A 14,099-nucleotide genomic window follows, 5' to 3' on the forward strand; every position below is an offset into this window, starting at 1 on the left:
GTTCAAGTATCTACCCTCTGGGCCAAGAGGTTTTGCGTAACATAGCCCAGGGTTCCTATATTCCTAGGTGGAGATGGATGGCTGATAAGACGGGAAACCTCCGGTTGGGCGTCCACATCTACATAAGCATCTCCGGGGTCAGATGTGACCTAGTTAGCCTTGGAGGTCAAACTAGTCTTGACTAGGAAAATTAGAAAGGCACTTCTTCCACCTATTATTTGGTTGTAGGGATGGTAAATTATACAAAGATAAAACTACTATAAGTTATGCAGGCTTTTAGGAAAAAGTACCAAAATGCTCATTTTTAACAAGAAGACATTTGTATCGTTGTGAGCTGGAGCAGTTAATTCATTTACTTAATTTATGGATCAGTCATAGTATGCCAATGGTTAGTTATAAAACATTTAAGAAAATGTAAGAAAACAAAAGGTTTCACTATTAATTTTTGACATGTTTTAACAATCCATAAGATGGTGAAAAAGCCAGTTTGTTAAAGGTGATTAAAGACTTTGAATGTCATGTTATGTCAAATTAAATGTCCTACTCTCAATGCTTATGTTTCATAATCGAGTTTATGACAGAAATGAGGCAGCCATATTTAAATCTGAACACTAAATCAAATATGTAAACCATATCCCAGATTAGCTCACTTTTTATCTTCCCACAGATGCAGATTAGTTCATTTTGGAGGATGCTGTCCTTGGTTTTAAATGATGAAATGTTGTTAAATTCTCAAATCAACTCGTGTAACAAGAGTCCAGTTTCACACATATGCATTTCTTCCAAACTGCCTCAATGGCTCCTGTGTTTCCTTGTTTGGCCTCTGGGCTGGCTTACTGGTCTTGTTGCATGTTGTCGGAAAAGATGCAGCTCCACTGTAGGAGTATTCAGCTCTGCAAAAGTCAAAACAGGAAATTTACATAGTAAAGGCTACAAAGCTCTGTTTCAAGCAAAACATTTTTTTTCTTACACCTTTCAACTTTCTTGTTATATTTAAGAAGTTCTACAACCATATTGAGTTTTTCATGCATTTCAAAAGAGTTCAAAGATAACCAAAGGGACTTAATCTATAGGATTTCATCAAACTGGTTAAGATATTTTTTCTCAAAGCTACAAATTCAGCTCCATTATGGAATAAATTATTTTAAATATTGTTTGATCAGAGAAGTCATTAGGATTCCTCCACTGGGAACCATGAATTTAATGGAAATTTGGAAAATTTTAAACCGATCTTTGAAACCAAGCTTGCCATTCTTAGAAGCCTCTAGGTTGTCTGATTAAAACATGCATAGACAAACTTTCACGTAGTACCAGTAGCACATTTTTTTGGTTTATAATCACTACGATTACAAACTGACTGCCAATCAATACTAGGTGCCATTGCTGCTATTCACCGTATTCATACAGTGAGAACACTCTAATCAGCCTGATTGTTATCAAAAAGTGGGGAAAAAGAACTAGGATGTTTAAAAGAAAAAGGAACGAAAGAAAAAAAAATCTGTTTTTCTTTGCCCATCTCATGCAACACTTCTCAATAGCTCCCCTCAGTCAAGGTGACTTTAACTTCTAAAAGGTCCTTCTTATGCAACTGTAACAAAGGAAACATTCAGCTGGAGTAGCTAATCAACATAACGTACAATCATACAATTTACTTTGTAGGTTCAGCAATTATGCAGCAAGTTGCTGAGAGATTACTGGATGTTTTTGACTGGATTTGCCTGTCTATTGCAGTTAAAGTAATTACTTAAATTGCCCAATTGAGTTAGTAAATCAATCATGCAGTTTAGAGTGCATCCACATCAGATCCACTATGACCTTGCTGTTCATGTGGAATCACATTGTTCGCATTCTGTATATCTGCAAAACCAAGCCACTTGCCTGATACTGAAGCCTTCAGACAGGCTGAGGCAGAAGATAAGTCCTCCTAAGATGCACAACACAGATCCAGCCCAGCCAATGAAGAGAGCGGCTCCCAGCTCAAACCTGCAGGGAAAAAAGAAAAGAAAATGAAAAAACCAAGATATTTCTGACTGGACTTCCTTTCATCTGATTATGTCTTTGATCCATGTGAAAGGAATCCTTTTACTTCTGGGCAACAAATAGGGGGTCAAAGAAGTCAGCTGTGATCCTGCGAGCATATATGGAGCATGCCGTCATGCAGCAGAGGCCTGTGGAAAGAAATAAGCAGATTACTACATCAAATTAAAAGGAACTAAGGTAATGTTCTTAGCTCAAGAAGAATTCAATCCACACATTATTCTCCATTAAATCCAGACATACATAGAATGGGATGGTTTTTACCACTAAGAATAAAGTGGAAGCCTGACAGGACAGTCAACCGAGCTTTAGTGGTCTTTGAGCCTCCTATTTTTGTGCACTTCATTCCTACCAAGGCAAGAATGGCACCAAAGAAACCCAGACTCACAGCAGCGATCATCAAACCCCGACACACCTGGATGTACGCTTAAAAAATGAAACAGAGAAGAGAGCTATACATTAGTTGTTTCCCTACTTTTTTGTTGCCCATGAATCGTAACAATAAACAGACTTACAAATGTGAAAAAAAAAAGAATTGTTTTGTTCATATTGAACAGTTTGATGTATTCTTGTGTGAGGGAAATTTGAGATAAAGTTGCAAATAAATCACTTGGAATAAATTGGATTTCTGCACTGATTTTCATAATAAAGTTGGTCTACGATTAACACTGCAACTGACCAATCACATTAATGTGATGTCATAACTTTGCAATGCGAGAACCAAAATTATGAATGCCTGTGTAATCTTTTCTTTTGTCATCTTATACAATGTAAAAAAAATCTTAATTACATCTGTTTTGCCTTTTTAAAAAAGATCTCTTCCAGGGTTACACATGGTTTGCAAGTTGTCCACTATTAATAAGAGTCTTGAATGTCCTCTATTTGAAGACAGTTTGTCCTGATTTTAATAGATAAAAAGGAAGGTCTTTTGAAATGCTTTCCAGCTTGGTTCATTTGCTTACTTTTTGCAGAGTGGACTGTGAGGGAGTTAGTTTAAAGGTTACGTCTGTACTTAAGACTTGTATCAAGGTTGGAGCACATGCAGAAATAATAATGCTAATAATGGGCATAAATGTTGCATGAGTGTTGCAAATGACTCGTATGTGAAAAGTGTCTCAGATTGTGGCAAAAACTAAAAGATGATCAAAAATAAAATGTAAGTAAAACTAATTATTGCTAGCTTAATGTTTCATCAGGTAGAGAAAAATGCAATCATGATGTTTGATTGATGTGTAAATATCGACTTCTCACTTACAAGTTGACTGCACTTGAAATGTTATCATTTAGTGTTGTGTTAACATCTTGTTCTTGTAGAAATTTAAGAATTGTAGAATTTAAGTTGTAAAGTGTTTTAGTTACTTTGGGCTTTTTAAATGTATAGATGGTAAAAGATCTCTCCAACCCCTAGGAATGAAAACAGCAGTCTAAAGGACACTAAGATGGCCAGAAGTATTGCTTTCTTAACTTTGAAAAACTAATATCAAGTATCAAGTGACCTCTCTGTGACTGTATGGCTTTCTCAGATTGTTTTGATTGGACATATAAGGAGGGCTTAATAAGTAGTAGCTAGTAGCTTTAAATGTAGTGGCCATTTGTGGCCTCAAGGCTGAGGTAGAAAATGAAATATCAAGTTTCAAATACATTCTTTTTTCACAAATGAGGTCATTTATCTAAGAAGTACATCTGTCAGATGTGTGCTCACAGATTTGTGGTTATTTATTTAACTGTGTCTGTTTACTGATGTAAGAAATGTCGTCCCTTGTGACTGCAACACAACATTATATTATGAACTCACCATCCAAAGCCAGCATTGAAGGAAAGTCCTTGCAGTTTGACACACCAGTGGAATCTGTCACACATGTTTTCCACAAGTTGGACCAGAAGGTAGCTGTGGTAATGACCGTACCATCCACAGAAGATACCTTCCAGTAGTCTGTCGGCAGAGTAGATGACACCAAGATCCATCCAGAGATGGTCAGGAAAAAAGCAGTGATTTCTGTAGCCATGTTGCCCATTTTCCCTCTGACTTAAAGGTCTGGATTGGGACAAGTACAAGTTCTGTCTCTCAAAAAGTGGGAGTGTCGGTCTAGGACAGGTGCACCAGTGCTGGCAGTTCTGCAGAATTTAGTTTCTGCTTCTCCTGCTCAGCCTCTGACCAAGCATCACTCAAAGACACACCATTCTCCGATCCACATTCTGTAGTTTTATAGGGTATGGGGGCTGGGACTGACACACAAGTCATCACTCCACACGGTATGAAGAGAGGTTGCATGAGGATCTCCAGGAGAAGGAAGTCTTTAATTGGAAGGATCTGAAAAGGCAAGATGAGGAACACAGATAGAAGGGATGATGATGTGTGGTTTCAACAGTATGCCTCGGTTTTTCAACAACATGAACAAATAAGGGTGTAGAACATCAAAGAAACCCATTGGTACAGCTCTTTGGACTTAGAGTTTAAGAAATAAAGTCATAAAATTACAGAGAAAGTACTGGCAGGGGGGAAAAAATCTGTTGAAATGCTGCAAATAAGCAGAAAACAGTTTAAAAACTGTTACTTTTAAGAATTCTATTACTTAATGTAATGCAAACAATGAGAAACATCTTTTCTGTCATGCAATAGGTTATTTTTAGTGACTTACTTTATAGTAATATGATTGGACATGGTTGATATCTTTGTCATTGAAATGAGTGTAAAATTGATTAAAATACAGTTAAAAGTCTTCAATGTACGCCCTGTTTTTTCGGAAGTTACAATTTTCAAAACAACCCAGTGGGCAGAATTAGATACATTGAAAAGTTGGTTATAGCCCCCTAGGCTGTGATTGACATCCCTGTTTAGCAGCATTAGAGCACCATCAAGTGGCAGAAAAAACAAACACAGTTCCTCCTCTGAAAGAAATATTAGACTGTAGGGTTGATATTCATAATAGTAACCCTGGGTCTCTCTCTCTCTCATGCACATGCACACTCTTTCTACCTCATTGCCATGTGACAATGACAGGCTGCTGTGGGCTCAAGTGTTATAACAGCAGAATAAAACCTATGCTGAAGAAGTTTAGGAAATATTAAGAAATGCTAACAAGTATTTCAAAGTTCTGGTCAAAGTTTTGATAACCTAGTGTAATTTTTAGGATAAATATTTGTTATTTAATCAGGACAGCTAATCAAATTATGACTCTTTTATATGTGTGAATGTCACTGATGATGACAACAGAATAGCAGTACAAATAGGCACTGAGTCCTAGTGCTGTCTGATTAAACTGTGGTGGTTGTCGCTCTGTATTTTTTTTCCTGCCCAGCAATGATACACCTATTACATTTATTGATATCAGTTACATTTGTCAGTGGTATGATGGTTTAAGGACAGAACAGAATAGTTCAAACTGAAGCGAAATGCTTCCTTGGTCTCGCTCTGCAGTGTCTGTAGTGTGAAATGAAATATGGATGTATGAAAAGTACAGCAGAGTATGTTTGTCACAACTTAAATGTTCCCTTATATTTAATTGTCAATAAAACTCTCAATGTTTTGCTGGTAACATATTAGTCTTAAACTATGTAACTTTGATTTACAAAGTAACAATGGCTTAAACAAAGGCTATGGTCAAACAGAGGATGACATGAAGTGAAATTATGTTGATAGGAAAATAAACAATAATTTCTTTATTTTTTTTATAATTATAATAATCATTCATTGAGTCATTTTTGTATCGGGCTTGGAACATCAAAACTATGGTGATTGTATAATTTGTATGTATATTTATATGTTTGCAATCTTTTTCTCAATGAGTTTCCCAATACCTTTTTTAAGCTATTTTAAACTTTGCAGAAAAACTGCCTAGGGCACTGTGGGTGTCAATACCTATATACATATATAAAATTGAATTGTATTGTATCAAATGGAATGTAACAGTTTACAATGGAATTGTATAGTATAAACTGAAATGTAATTATAAAGAATGAAATGTCATAGTAGAATGGAATGGTATAACATAGTGTGGAATGTCATACTATAAAATGGAATGCCATAATATGGAATGATATAATGTAGAATGGAATGTCATAGGATAGTATGAACTGGTACAGTATCAAATAGAATGCATTAGTATAAAATGGAATGGTAATCCCATTTTCACCTTTCACATCTTATCTCATCTCCTTCTTCACACAGCATCATGTATGCTCTGCGTTTAGTGTTGCAATTTACCACATAAACATACAGAACAGTCACATACACAGCCATACCAAATACACACACACACACACCAATATAAAGCACAGTCACATACACAACCGTAAAAGATAGACAGATACACATACACATACACCTTTAGTAAACATGAGCACACTGAGGTTTGTCACATGGAATGTATGGGGAGTTGTTTCCACATTTAAATTACTAAGTTAAATGACTTACAGGCAGTAACAGGAGACTCATATGTCCAAAACATCTGTACACACACTCACTTCTCCACAGTTCCCTCACATGTTCTCAGGCGTTACAACTCGAAACAAAGAGGTAATAGCTGAGTAGAGTCAGCTGTACAAAAAGCATGGCACCTAAGGCAATAGAGATGCAGGACACACCCACACATATTAAATGGAATGCCATAGTGTCGAATGGAATGGTATGGCATAGTAAGAAATAAAGATTTATTTAGACGCAGAAAATTAGAGGTAATCCGGGTCTTTACATCTTTAAGACATTCCTGCAGTTCAACCCTCTGGGGTGCGTGGCATGATTGCCAGTTTTGCCTACTTTTGATTTTATCTTTATATTTCATTTTAAAAACTATTCACCTTGCCTTGTTTGGTATTTTTCTTTTCAGTACACACAAAATGGAAAAGGTGGAATGTCATATTTTAGAATAGAAGTGTATAATAGGCAATGGAATGTCATTCTAAATAATGGAATGCCATAGTATAAAATGGAGTGTCATAGTATAAATGGAATGCCGTAGAATGGAATGTTAATGTATGAAATGGAATGTCATACAAGTCATATTATAGAATGGAAAGTCAAAGTATAGAAGAGAATGGCATTGTCATGGATCGCTGTGTGGCAGGCAGGAGGAGGACCCAATCGCAAAACCAAACAAAAGACAAGGAGCACGAGAACAAAACTGAGTCCACAAATACACAAAACAGGGCAAAACAGGGAAGCAAATGTCCAAAGAGGTCAGAAGGTCAACCCGGGAGGTGACAGCGCAACAGTTCAGTTCGGCTGTTCCGGGGGCCGGCCACGTGTAAAGTGGCAGTGGCAGCAGAGCGGGTCCGGAGGCGGGCCGCGTGGAAGACTGCGGCGGCTGTAGAGCGGGTCCGGAGGCCGGCCGCGTGGAAGACGGCGGTGGCGGCGAAGGAGACGACGGAGCAGTTCAGGGGTCCGGCCGCGCGGAAGGCAGCGGCGAAGGAGACGACGGAGCAGTTCAGGGGGCCGGCCGCGCGGAAGGCAGCGGCAGCTCTCCAGTGTCAGGCGTACTGGCCGAGGCTCGGTGGGCACAGGACCAGTCGAGGCAGGACCAGACGAGGCAGGACCAGACGAGGCAGGACCAGACGGACCAGACGAACCAGACGAGGCAGGACCAGACGGTGGCGTGGCAGCCATAGGCGACGGAGCCGGAGGCGATGCGGGTACCGGACCAGGTGAAGCGGGGGCCGGACCAGGCGAAGCGGGGGCCGGACCAGGCGACGCTGAAGCAGATGCGGGGGCCGGACCAGGCGACGCTGAAGCAGATGCTGGAGCTGGACCAGGCGAAGACGAGGCTGAAGCAGATGCTGGACCAAACGAAGCTAGTGGAGGTGAGCCAGGCGAGGCTGAGGTGGACGCTGGACCAGGCGAGGCTGAGGCGGACGCTGGACCAGGCGAAGCTGAAGCGGACGCTGAACCAGGCGAAGCTGAAGCAGGCGCTGGACCAGGCGAAGCTGAAGCAGGTGCTGGACCAGGCGCTGGACCAGGCGAAGTTGAAGCAGGCGCCGGCCCAGGCGAGGGCGATGCCGGAGCCGGACCAGGCGAGGATGAAGCCGGAGCCGGACCAGGCGAGGGCGAGGATGCAGACTCTGATGAAGCTGGACCAGGAGACTGCGTGGGCGGAGACACGGCGGCCGCAGCTGGCGTGGATGAGGCTGCTGGTGGAGCAGCTGGTGGCTGAATGGGCCCCTCGGACCCTCCAGCGGAGACGAGGAGGTGCTGGCCGGGCTGACCAGAGCCACCAGCGGAGACAAGGAAAGGCTGGAGAGGTTCTCCTGAACCCCCAGCGGAAACGAGGAACGGCTGGAGAGGTTCTCCTGAACCCCCAGCGGAAGCGGATGCAGAGCCAGCACGTGCGGGGACCTCTGGCTCAGCGGACGCTAACTGTAGCGGCACAGGGCACGCAGTCGGCTTAGGATGCAACGGCTGGGGCTGTGCAGGGCAAACAGTCTGTCCAAAGTGTGTCAGCACCACACAGTCCCCAGCTGGCGGAGAAAGCTCACCAAAGCTTCCAGCTGAGGTGGGCAGTGTCTGAACGGGTTGCTGAGCAATGAACTGAGGTGATGACTGTGCTATCGATTGAAGTGCAAGTTGTAGTTGTGGTTGTAGTGATGGTGGGACAGCAGGTAGTTGAACTGGTGACTGAACAGGTGACTGACTCTTGGCTGCTCTCCTCCGAGGAACAGGAACGGGTGCTGGGCCTGGCCGAACACCAGTCATCCCCACCCGAGAAACAGATACGGGTGCAGGGACGAGCTGGGCTCTGGCTGCCTTTACCCTGGGGGCCGGTGTAGGTGCAGGAGCTAGCTGGACCTCTGCTGCTCCCACCCGAGGGACTGAGACGGGTGCAGGAGTCGGCAGGGTCACAGTAGACCTCACCCAGGGAACTGGAACTGGCGCAGGCATAGGCTGGGCGTCCATCAACCCCACCCGAGGGGCAGGTACGGGTGCCGGGATGAACGGCGCCTCTGCCAGGCTGGGGACAGAAGCAGGGACCAGCTGGACCTCAGCCACCCTCTCCCGAGGAACTGATACGGGAGCAAGGGAAAGCCAGGCCCGCGCTGCCCTGGTTACAGGAACTGGAGGCGGAGAGCGAAGCACAGGAACAGTAACAGTCACTGGGTGAACCAAGTTAGTGGAGCCAAACACAGTTTCAGTAAACAGAGACTTATGGTGGGCTGGTTCTAGCAACTCTGCTGTACTTAAGTTGTCCATGTCATAATTAGCAGTCTTAGAAAGAGTGAGTTTAGGAGCAGCCACAGGTACAGGAGAACTCACACAAGCAGTGTCTGGATAAGCTGGATGTGAAACAACACTACACACAGTCGTACAGGATGTAGTCCGAGACGTAGTGCACACAGAGTCCATGAAGCCTGGCCGAAAAGCACGGCGCATAGAGTTAAACTGACATGACCGGGGAACAGAAAAGTTAACCTGTGCAAACAGCTCTGCAGTGCTCAAACTAAAATCTTTTGCCAGTCTCTGTATAGCAGATGAAACCCTGCGGCTTTTAACCTTAGCAGGCAGTGAATACATAGTTTCAGAGGGTATGTGTTTCTCAGCATGCGCCGTTACATCTATAGCTAATGATGCTAACGGTGTGTGGCTGAGCTCAGACTGGGAAACCTTAGAGTCTAAGGGCTGAGTAAAACAGTCCTGCGGGGCTACGATGCTGGTAGCAGTATGTAGATGAGTCTGGTGTGAAATAACAGTCTTAGGTTCAACTATCTCTACAGGTGACACATTCATATCAGCTAAATCAAAGAAAATACTGTGAGCATTTCCCGAATCAGAGGGCTCAAAAACACAAAGGTTACTAGCGAGAGCAACCGGTGAATGATCTGACACTGAGGTGCCTCGCTGTATAGTGTCTCTGGAGTCCAAACAAAAAGCGGCGGAATTATCCGAGTCAGGTAACACAAAGGCGGGGAAAACAGAGCCACTCACAGTAGTGCATAAGTCATGAAGTTCGGGTCCAGAAAACTTGGGCTGAGTGTGTGACGCACAGTCACTCTCACCCAGGGATGAAAACTGCTCCGCTGCTCGGGAACGCCGACGGCGTTTTCTCCGGGAAGGGGAAGGAGACAAGCCAGGCCGCGAATCCGTCAGCGGACCGGGCTGAACATCCTCCGACTTTTCATACTGGAGCAGCTGCTCCGGGCGGATGCCTACAGTGGAGACGAGGAAGTCCTGGATATGGGGGCGTAAGCAGCCTAAGCAAAGAGGCCCAGACCTCCCTCTCCCCAGCCAACTCCTCCAGCTTATCTGGGGGAATACCAAGGCGTTCCCAGGCCAGCTGAGAGATATAATCTCTCCAGCGTGTCCTGGGTCTGCCCCGGGGCCTCCTCCCGGTGGGACATGCCTGGAACACCTCACCCAGGAGGCGCCCAGGGGGCATCATTGTCAGATGCCCGAACCACCTCAGCTGGCTCCTTTCGATGTGGAGCAGCAGCTGCTCTACTCTGAGCCCTTCCCGGATGGCCGAACTTCTCACCCTATCTCTAAGGGAGAGGCCAGCCACCCTTCGGAGGAAGCTCATTTCTGCCGCTTGTATCCGCGATCTCGTTCTTTCGGTCACTACCCACAGCTCGTGGCCATAGGTGAGGGTAGGGACGTAGATCGACCGGTAAATTGAGAGCTTCGCTTTTACACTCAGCTCCCTCTTCACCACGACGGACCGGTGCAGCGACCGCATTACTGCAGCTGCAGCCCCAATCCGTCTATCGATCTCCGGCTCCCTTCTCCCATCACTCGCGAACAAGATCCCGAGATACTTGAACTCCTCCACTTGGGGCAGGAACTCATCCCCGACCCGGAGTGGGAACTCCACCCTTTTCCGGCTGAGAACCATGGCCTCAGATTTGGAGGTGCTGATCCTCATTCCTGCTGCTTCACACTCGGCTGCGAACCGTTCCAGTGCGAGCTGGAGGCCCTCACCCGATGAAGCCAACAGAACCACATCATCTGCAAAAATCAGAGATGAGATTCTGAGGCCACCAAAGCGAAAGCCCTCCGCCACTTGGCTGCGCCTAGAAATCCTGTCCATAAAAATTATGAACAGAACCGGAGACAAAGGGCAGCCCTGGCGGAGCCCATCACCCACCGGGAACGAGTCCGACTTATTGCCGGCAATGCGAACCAAGCTCTTGCAACGGTTGTATAGGGATCGAATGGCCCGTAGCAATGGGCCAGACACCCCATATTCCCGCAACACCTCCCACAGGACACCCCGAGGGACACGGTCGAATGCCTTCTCCAACTCCACAAAACACATGTAGACTGGTTGGGCAAACTCCCATGCACCCTCAAGTATCCTGGAGAGGATAAAGAGCTGGTCCAGTGTTCCGCGACCAGGACGAAAACCGCATTGTTCCTCCTGTATCCGAGGTTCGACTAACGGACGAACTCTCCTTTCCAGCACCCTGGCATAGACTTTCCCAGGGAGACTGAAGAGTGTGATCCCCCTGTAGTTGGAACACACCCTCCGGTCCCCCTTCTTAAAGATGGGGACCACCACCACGGTCTGCCAGTCCAGGGGTACTGCCCCTGGTCTCCACGCAACATTGTAGAGGCGTGTCAACCAGGACAGCCCTACAATGTCCAGAGCCTTCAGAAACTCGGGGCGGACCTAATCAACACCAGGGGCTCTGCCACCAAGGAGTTGTTTAACTGCCTCAGTGACCTCGCTCCGGGAAATTGGCGGGTCATTCCCCTCATCCCCAGACTCTGCTTCCTCCTCGGAAGGTGTGTCAGTGGGATTAAGGAGGTCCTCGAAGTATTCCTTCCACCGCCTGACAATTTTCTCAGTCGACGTCAGCAGCGCTCCGCCAGCACTATACACAGTGCAGGTAGAGCACCGCTTCCCCCTCCTGAGACGTCTGACGGTTTGCCAGAATCTCTTCGAGGCAGTCCGAAAGTCTTTTTCCATGGCCTCTCCGAACTCCTCCCACACCCGAGTTTTTGCTTCAGCCACTGCCCGAGCCACATTCCGCTTGGCCTGTCGATACCTGTCGGCTGCCTCCGGAGTCCCACAGGCTAACCAAGCCCGATAGGACTCCTTCTTCAGCCTGGTGGCTCCCTTCACCTCTGGTGTCCACCATTTGGTTCGGGGATTACCACCACGGCAGGCACCAACCACCTTGCGGCCGCAGCTCAATGCAGCAGCTTCGGCAATGGAGACGCTGAACATGGTCCATTCGGACTCAATGTCCCCAGTCTCCCTCGGAATGCTGTTGAAGCTCTGCCGGAGGTGTGCGTTGAAGATCTCGCGGACTGGGGCCTCTGCTAGACGTTCCCAGCACACCCTCACTATGCGTTTAGGTGCACCAGGTCTGTCCAGCGTCCTCCCCCGCCACCTGATCCAACTCACCACCAGGTGGTGATCAGTTGACAGCTCAGCCCCTCTCTTCACCCGAGTGTCCAGAACATATGGTCGCAGGTCTGGTGATACGATTACAAAATCGATCATCGACCTACGGCCTAGAGCGTCCCCCCCCCCCCCCCCCCCCGGGACTCTAAGAAGGCTGGGTACTCTGAACTGCCACTCGGCGCATAAGCACAGATGACAGTCAGGACCCGTTCCCCGACCCTAAGGCGCAGGGAGCAAACCCTCTCGTCCACCGGGAAAAACCCCAACGTACCGGCAGCAAGCCGAGGGAATATTAGGATACCCACCCCAGCCCGCCGCCTCTCACCAGGGGCAACTCCAGACTGAGACAGAGTCCAGCCCCTCTCCAGGAGACTGGTTCCAGAGCCCAAGCCATGTGTAGAGGTGAGCCCGACTATATCTCAACCTCACGCACTAACTCAGGCTCCTTCCCCACCAGAGAGGTGACATTCCATGTCCCTATTGCCAGTCTTGGCAGCCGGGGGTCAGTCCGCCAGGGTAGGGCTGCTCGATTATGGCAAAAATGATAATCACGATTATTTTCACTGAAATTGAGATCTCGATTATTTGACGATATTTATTTAACCCTTACGACCTACTATAGAACCAAGTCCGCCAGAGCTTATATATATATATATTTTTTTTTACATGTTGTAGTGCCATTTGTGGGAGCAATTCAAGTTGCTATACATCAATACAACTGTTATAGCCCATATTGTAATAATATGTATGCATTAAGTCCATAGTAATTACATTAATTGCAAAAAAGTACAATAAACTACAAAAAAATTGAAAATCGTTTTTGTTTTTTTTACATATATTTCTACTTGGAGAAATTTAAGAGGTTTATCCCTCAAAACTTGAAATACAAAAAAGTTGCAAAAAATAGTTTCTCACCACAGGAAATTTATTTTGAGTGTCTTCATAGTTTTATTTTGGAGATACACCAATTTCTATATACTGCAGGAAAAACGAAAAAACAATCCTATGATGCAAATTTGCAAAGAAAACAGCATGTGCATCAAAATAAACTATTTCCAGCAGTGCAATTCGAGTTCTAAGCATCACAGAAACTATTCAGAAAAGTATAGAGTCAAACATGACTTATAAAAACACCAGTATAGGTATTTAAGGCCTACAAGTAAAAAACTACATTTCCGAGAAAATGACGTCACTTCCGGTTTCAGGCAGGAAATGGCGGACATGCGTGACTTCCAGTGTTGCCAACTTTGTCGCTATATTTAGCAAGTTTTCAGACCCGCTAAAAAAAAGACGTGAAAGCCCTTATTGCTTTTACTCTCAACAAGCAGCGGGTGCTGTAACGCAGTCAGTTCTTCTTTTACTCTTTTACTCTTATGCTGTTTTGTGGATCACAAGGTTTAAAACTACTTATAAACACACACACAAAGTAACTCCACCAGAGCGCCTATTTCGGGTCACTTTTGCCGGTCCAAGCCCGGGTAAAGGAGCAGGGTTGGAATTGTGACATTAAAAAACAATAATTGCTAAAAGAAATTTAATTTGTAGTTCTAAATAAATTCTAAATGCATTTAGGACGTTTTTTACTCACTTTATGTCTCTTCCACGATGTTATTTCTCTCTCCAACAACATAGGTTACAATTAGATTAGCATGACCAATTATGCAAATTTGGCGATGACGTCATTTAGCGACTTCTAGCGACTTTTAGGACAACCAATAGCGATTTTCC

At 45.3% G+C, this 14,099-nt stretch overlaps 1 protein-coding gene across 1 annotated transcript; it reads right to left on the reverse strand.

The window, feature by feature from the left end:
* Window positions 1-302: 302 nt before the first annotated feature.
* cldn10a (claudin 10a) lies at window positions 303-4,087 on the reverse strand. The gene is made up of 5 exons (XM_085264368.1): window positions 3,833-4,087; window positions 2,302-2,463; window positions 2,087-2,168; window positions 1,879-1,983; window positions 303-893 (listed from the first exon to the last, which is right to left on the reverse strand). The coding sequence occupies exons 1-5, from the start codon at window positions 4,050-4,052 to the stop codon at window positions 764-766; spliced, it is 699 nt and encodes a 232-aa protein (XP_085120494.1). The 5' UTR covers window positions 4,053-4,087; the 3' UTR covers window positions 303-763.
* Between the last annotated feature and the right edge of the window lie 10,012 nt (window positions 4,088-14,099).

Source organism: Mchenga conophoros, linkage group LG23 (genome assembly GCF_057382185.1).
Source record: "Mchenga conophoros isolate Kocher_MC1m ecotype Shallow Benthic linkage group LG23, M_conophoros_male_GT1.1, whole genome shotgun sequence".
NCBI classification, from domain to species: domain Eukaryota; kingdom Metazoa; phylum Chordata; class Actinopteri; order Cichliformes; family Cichlidae; genus Mchenga; species Mchenga conophoros.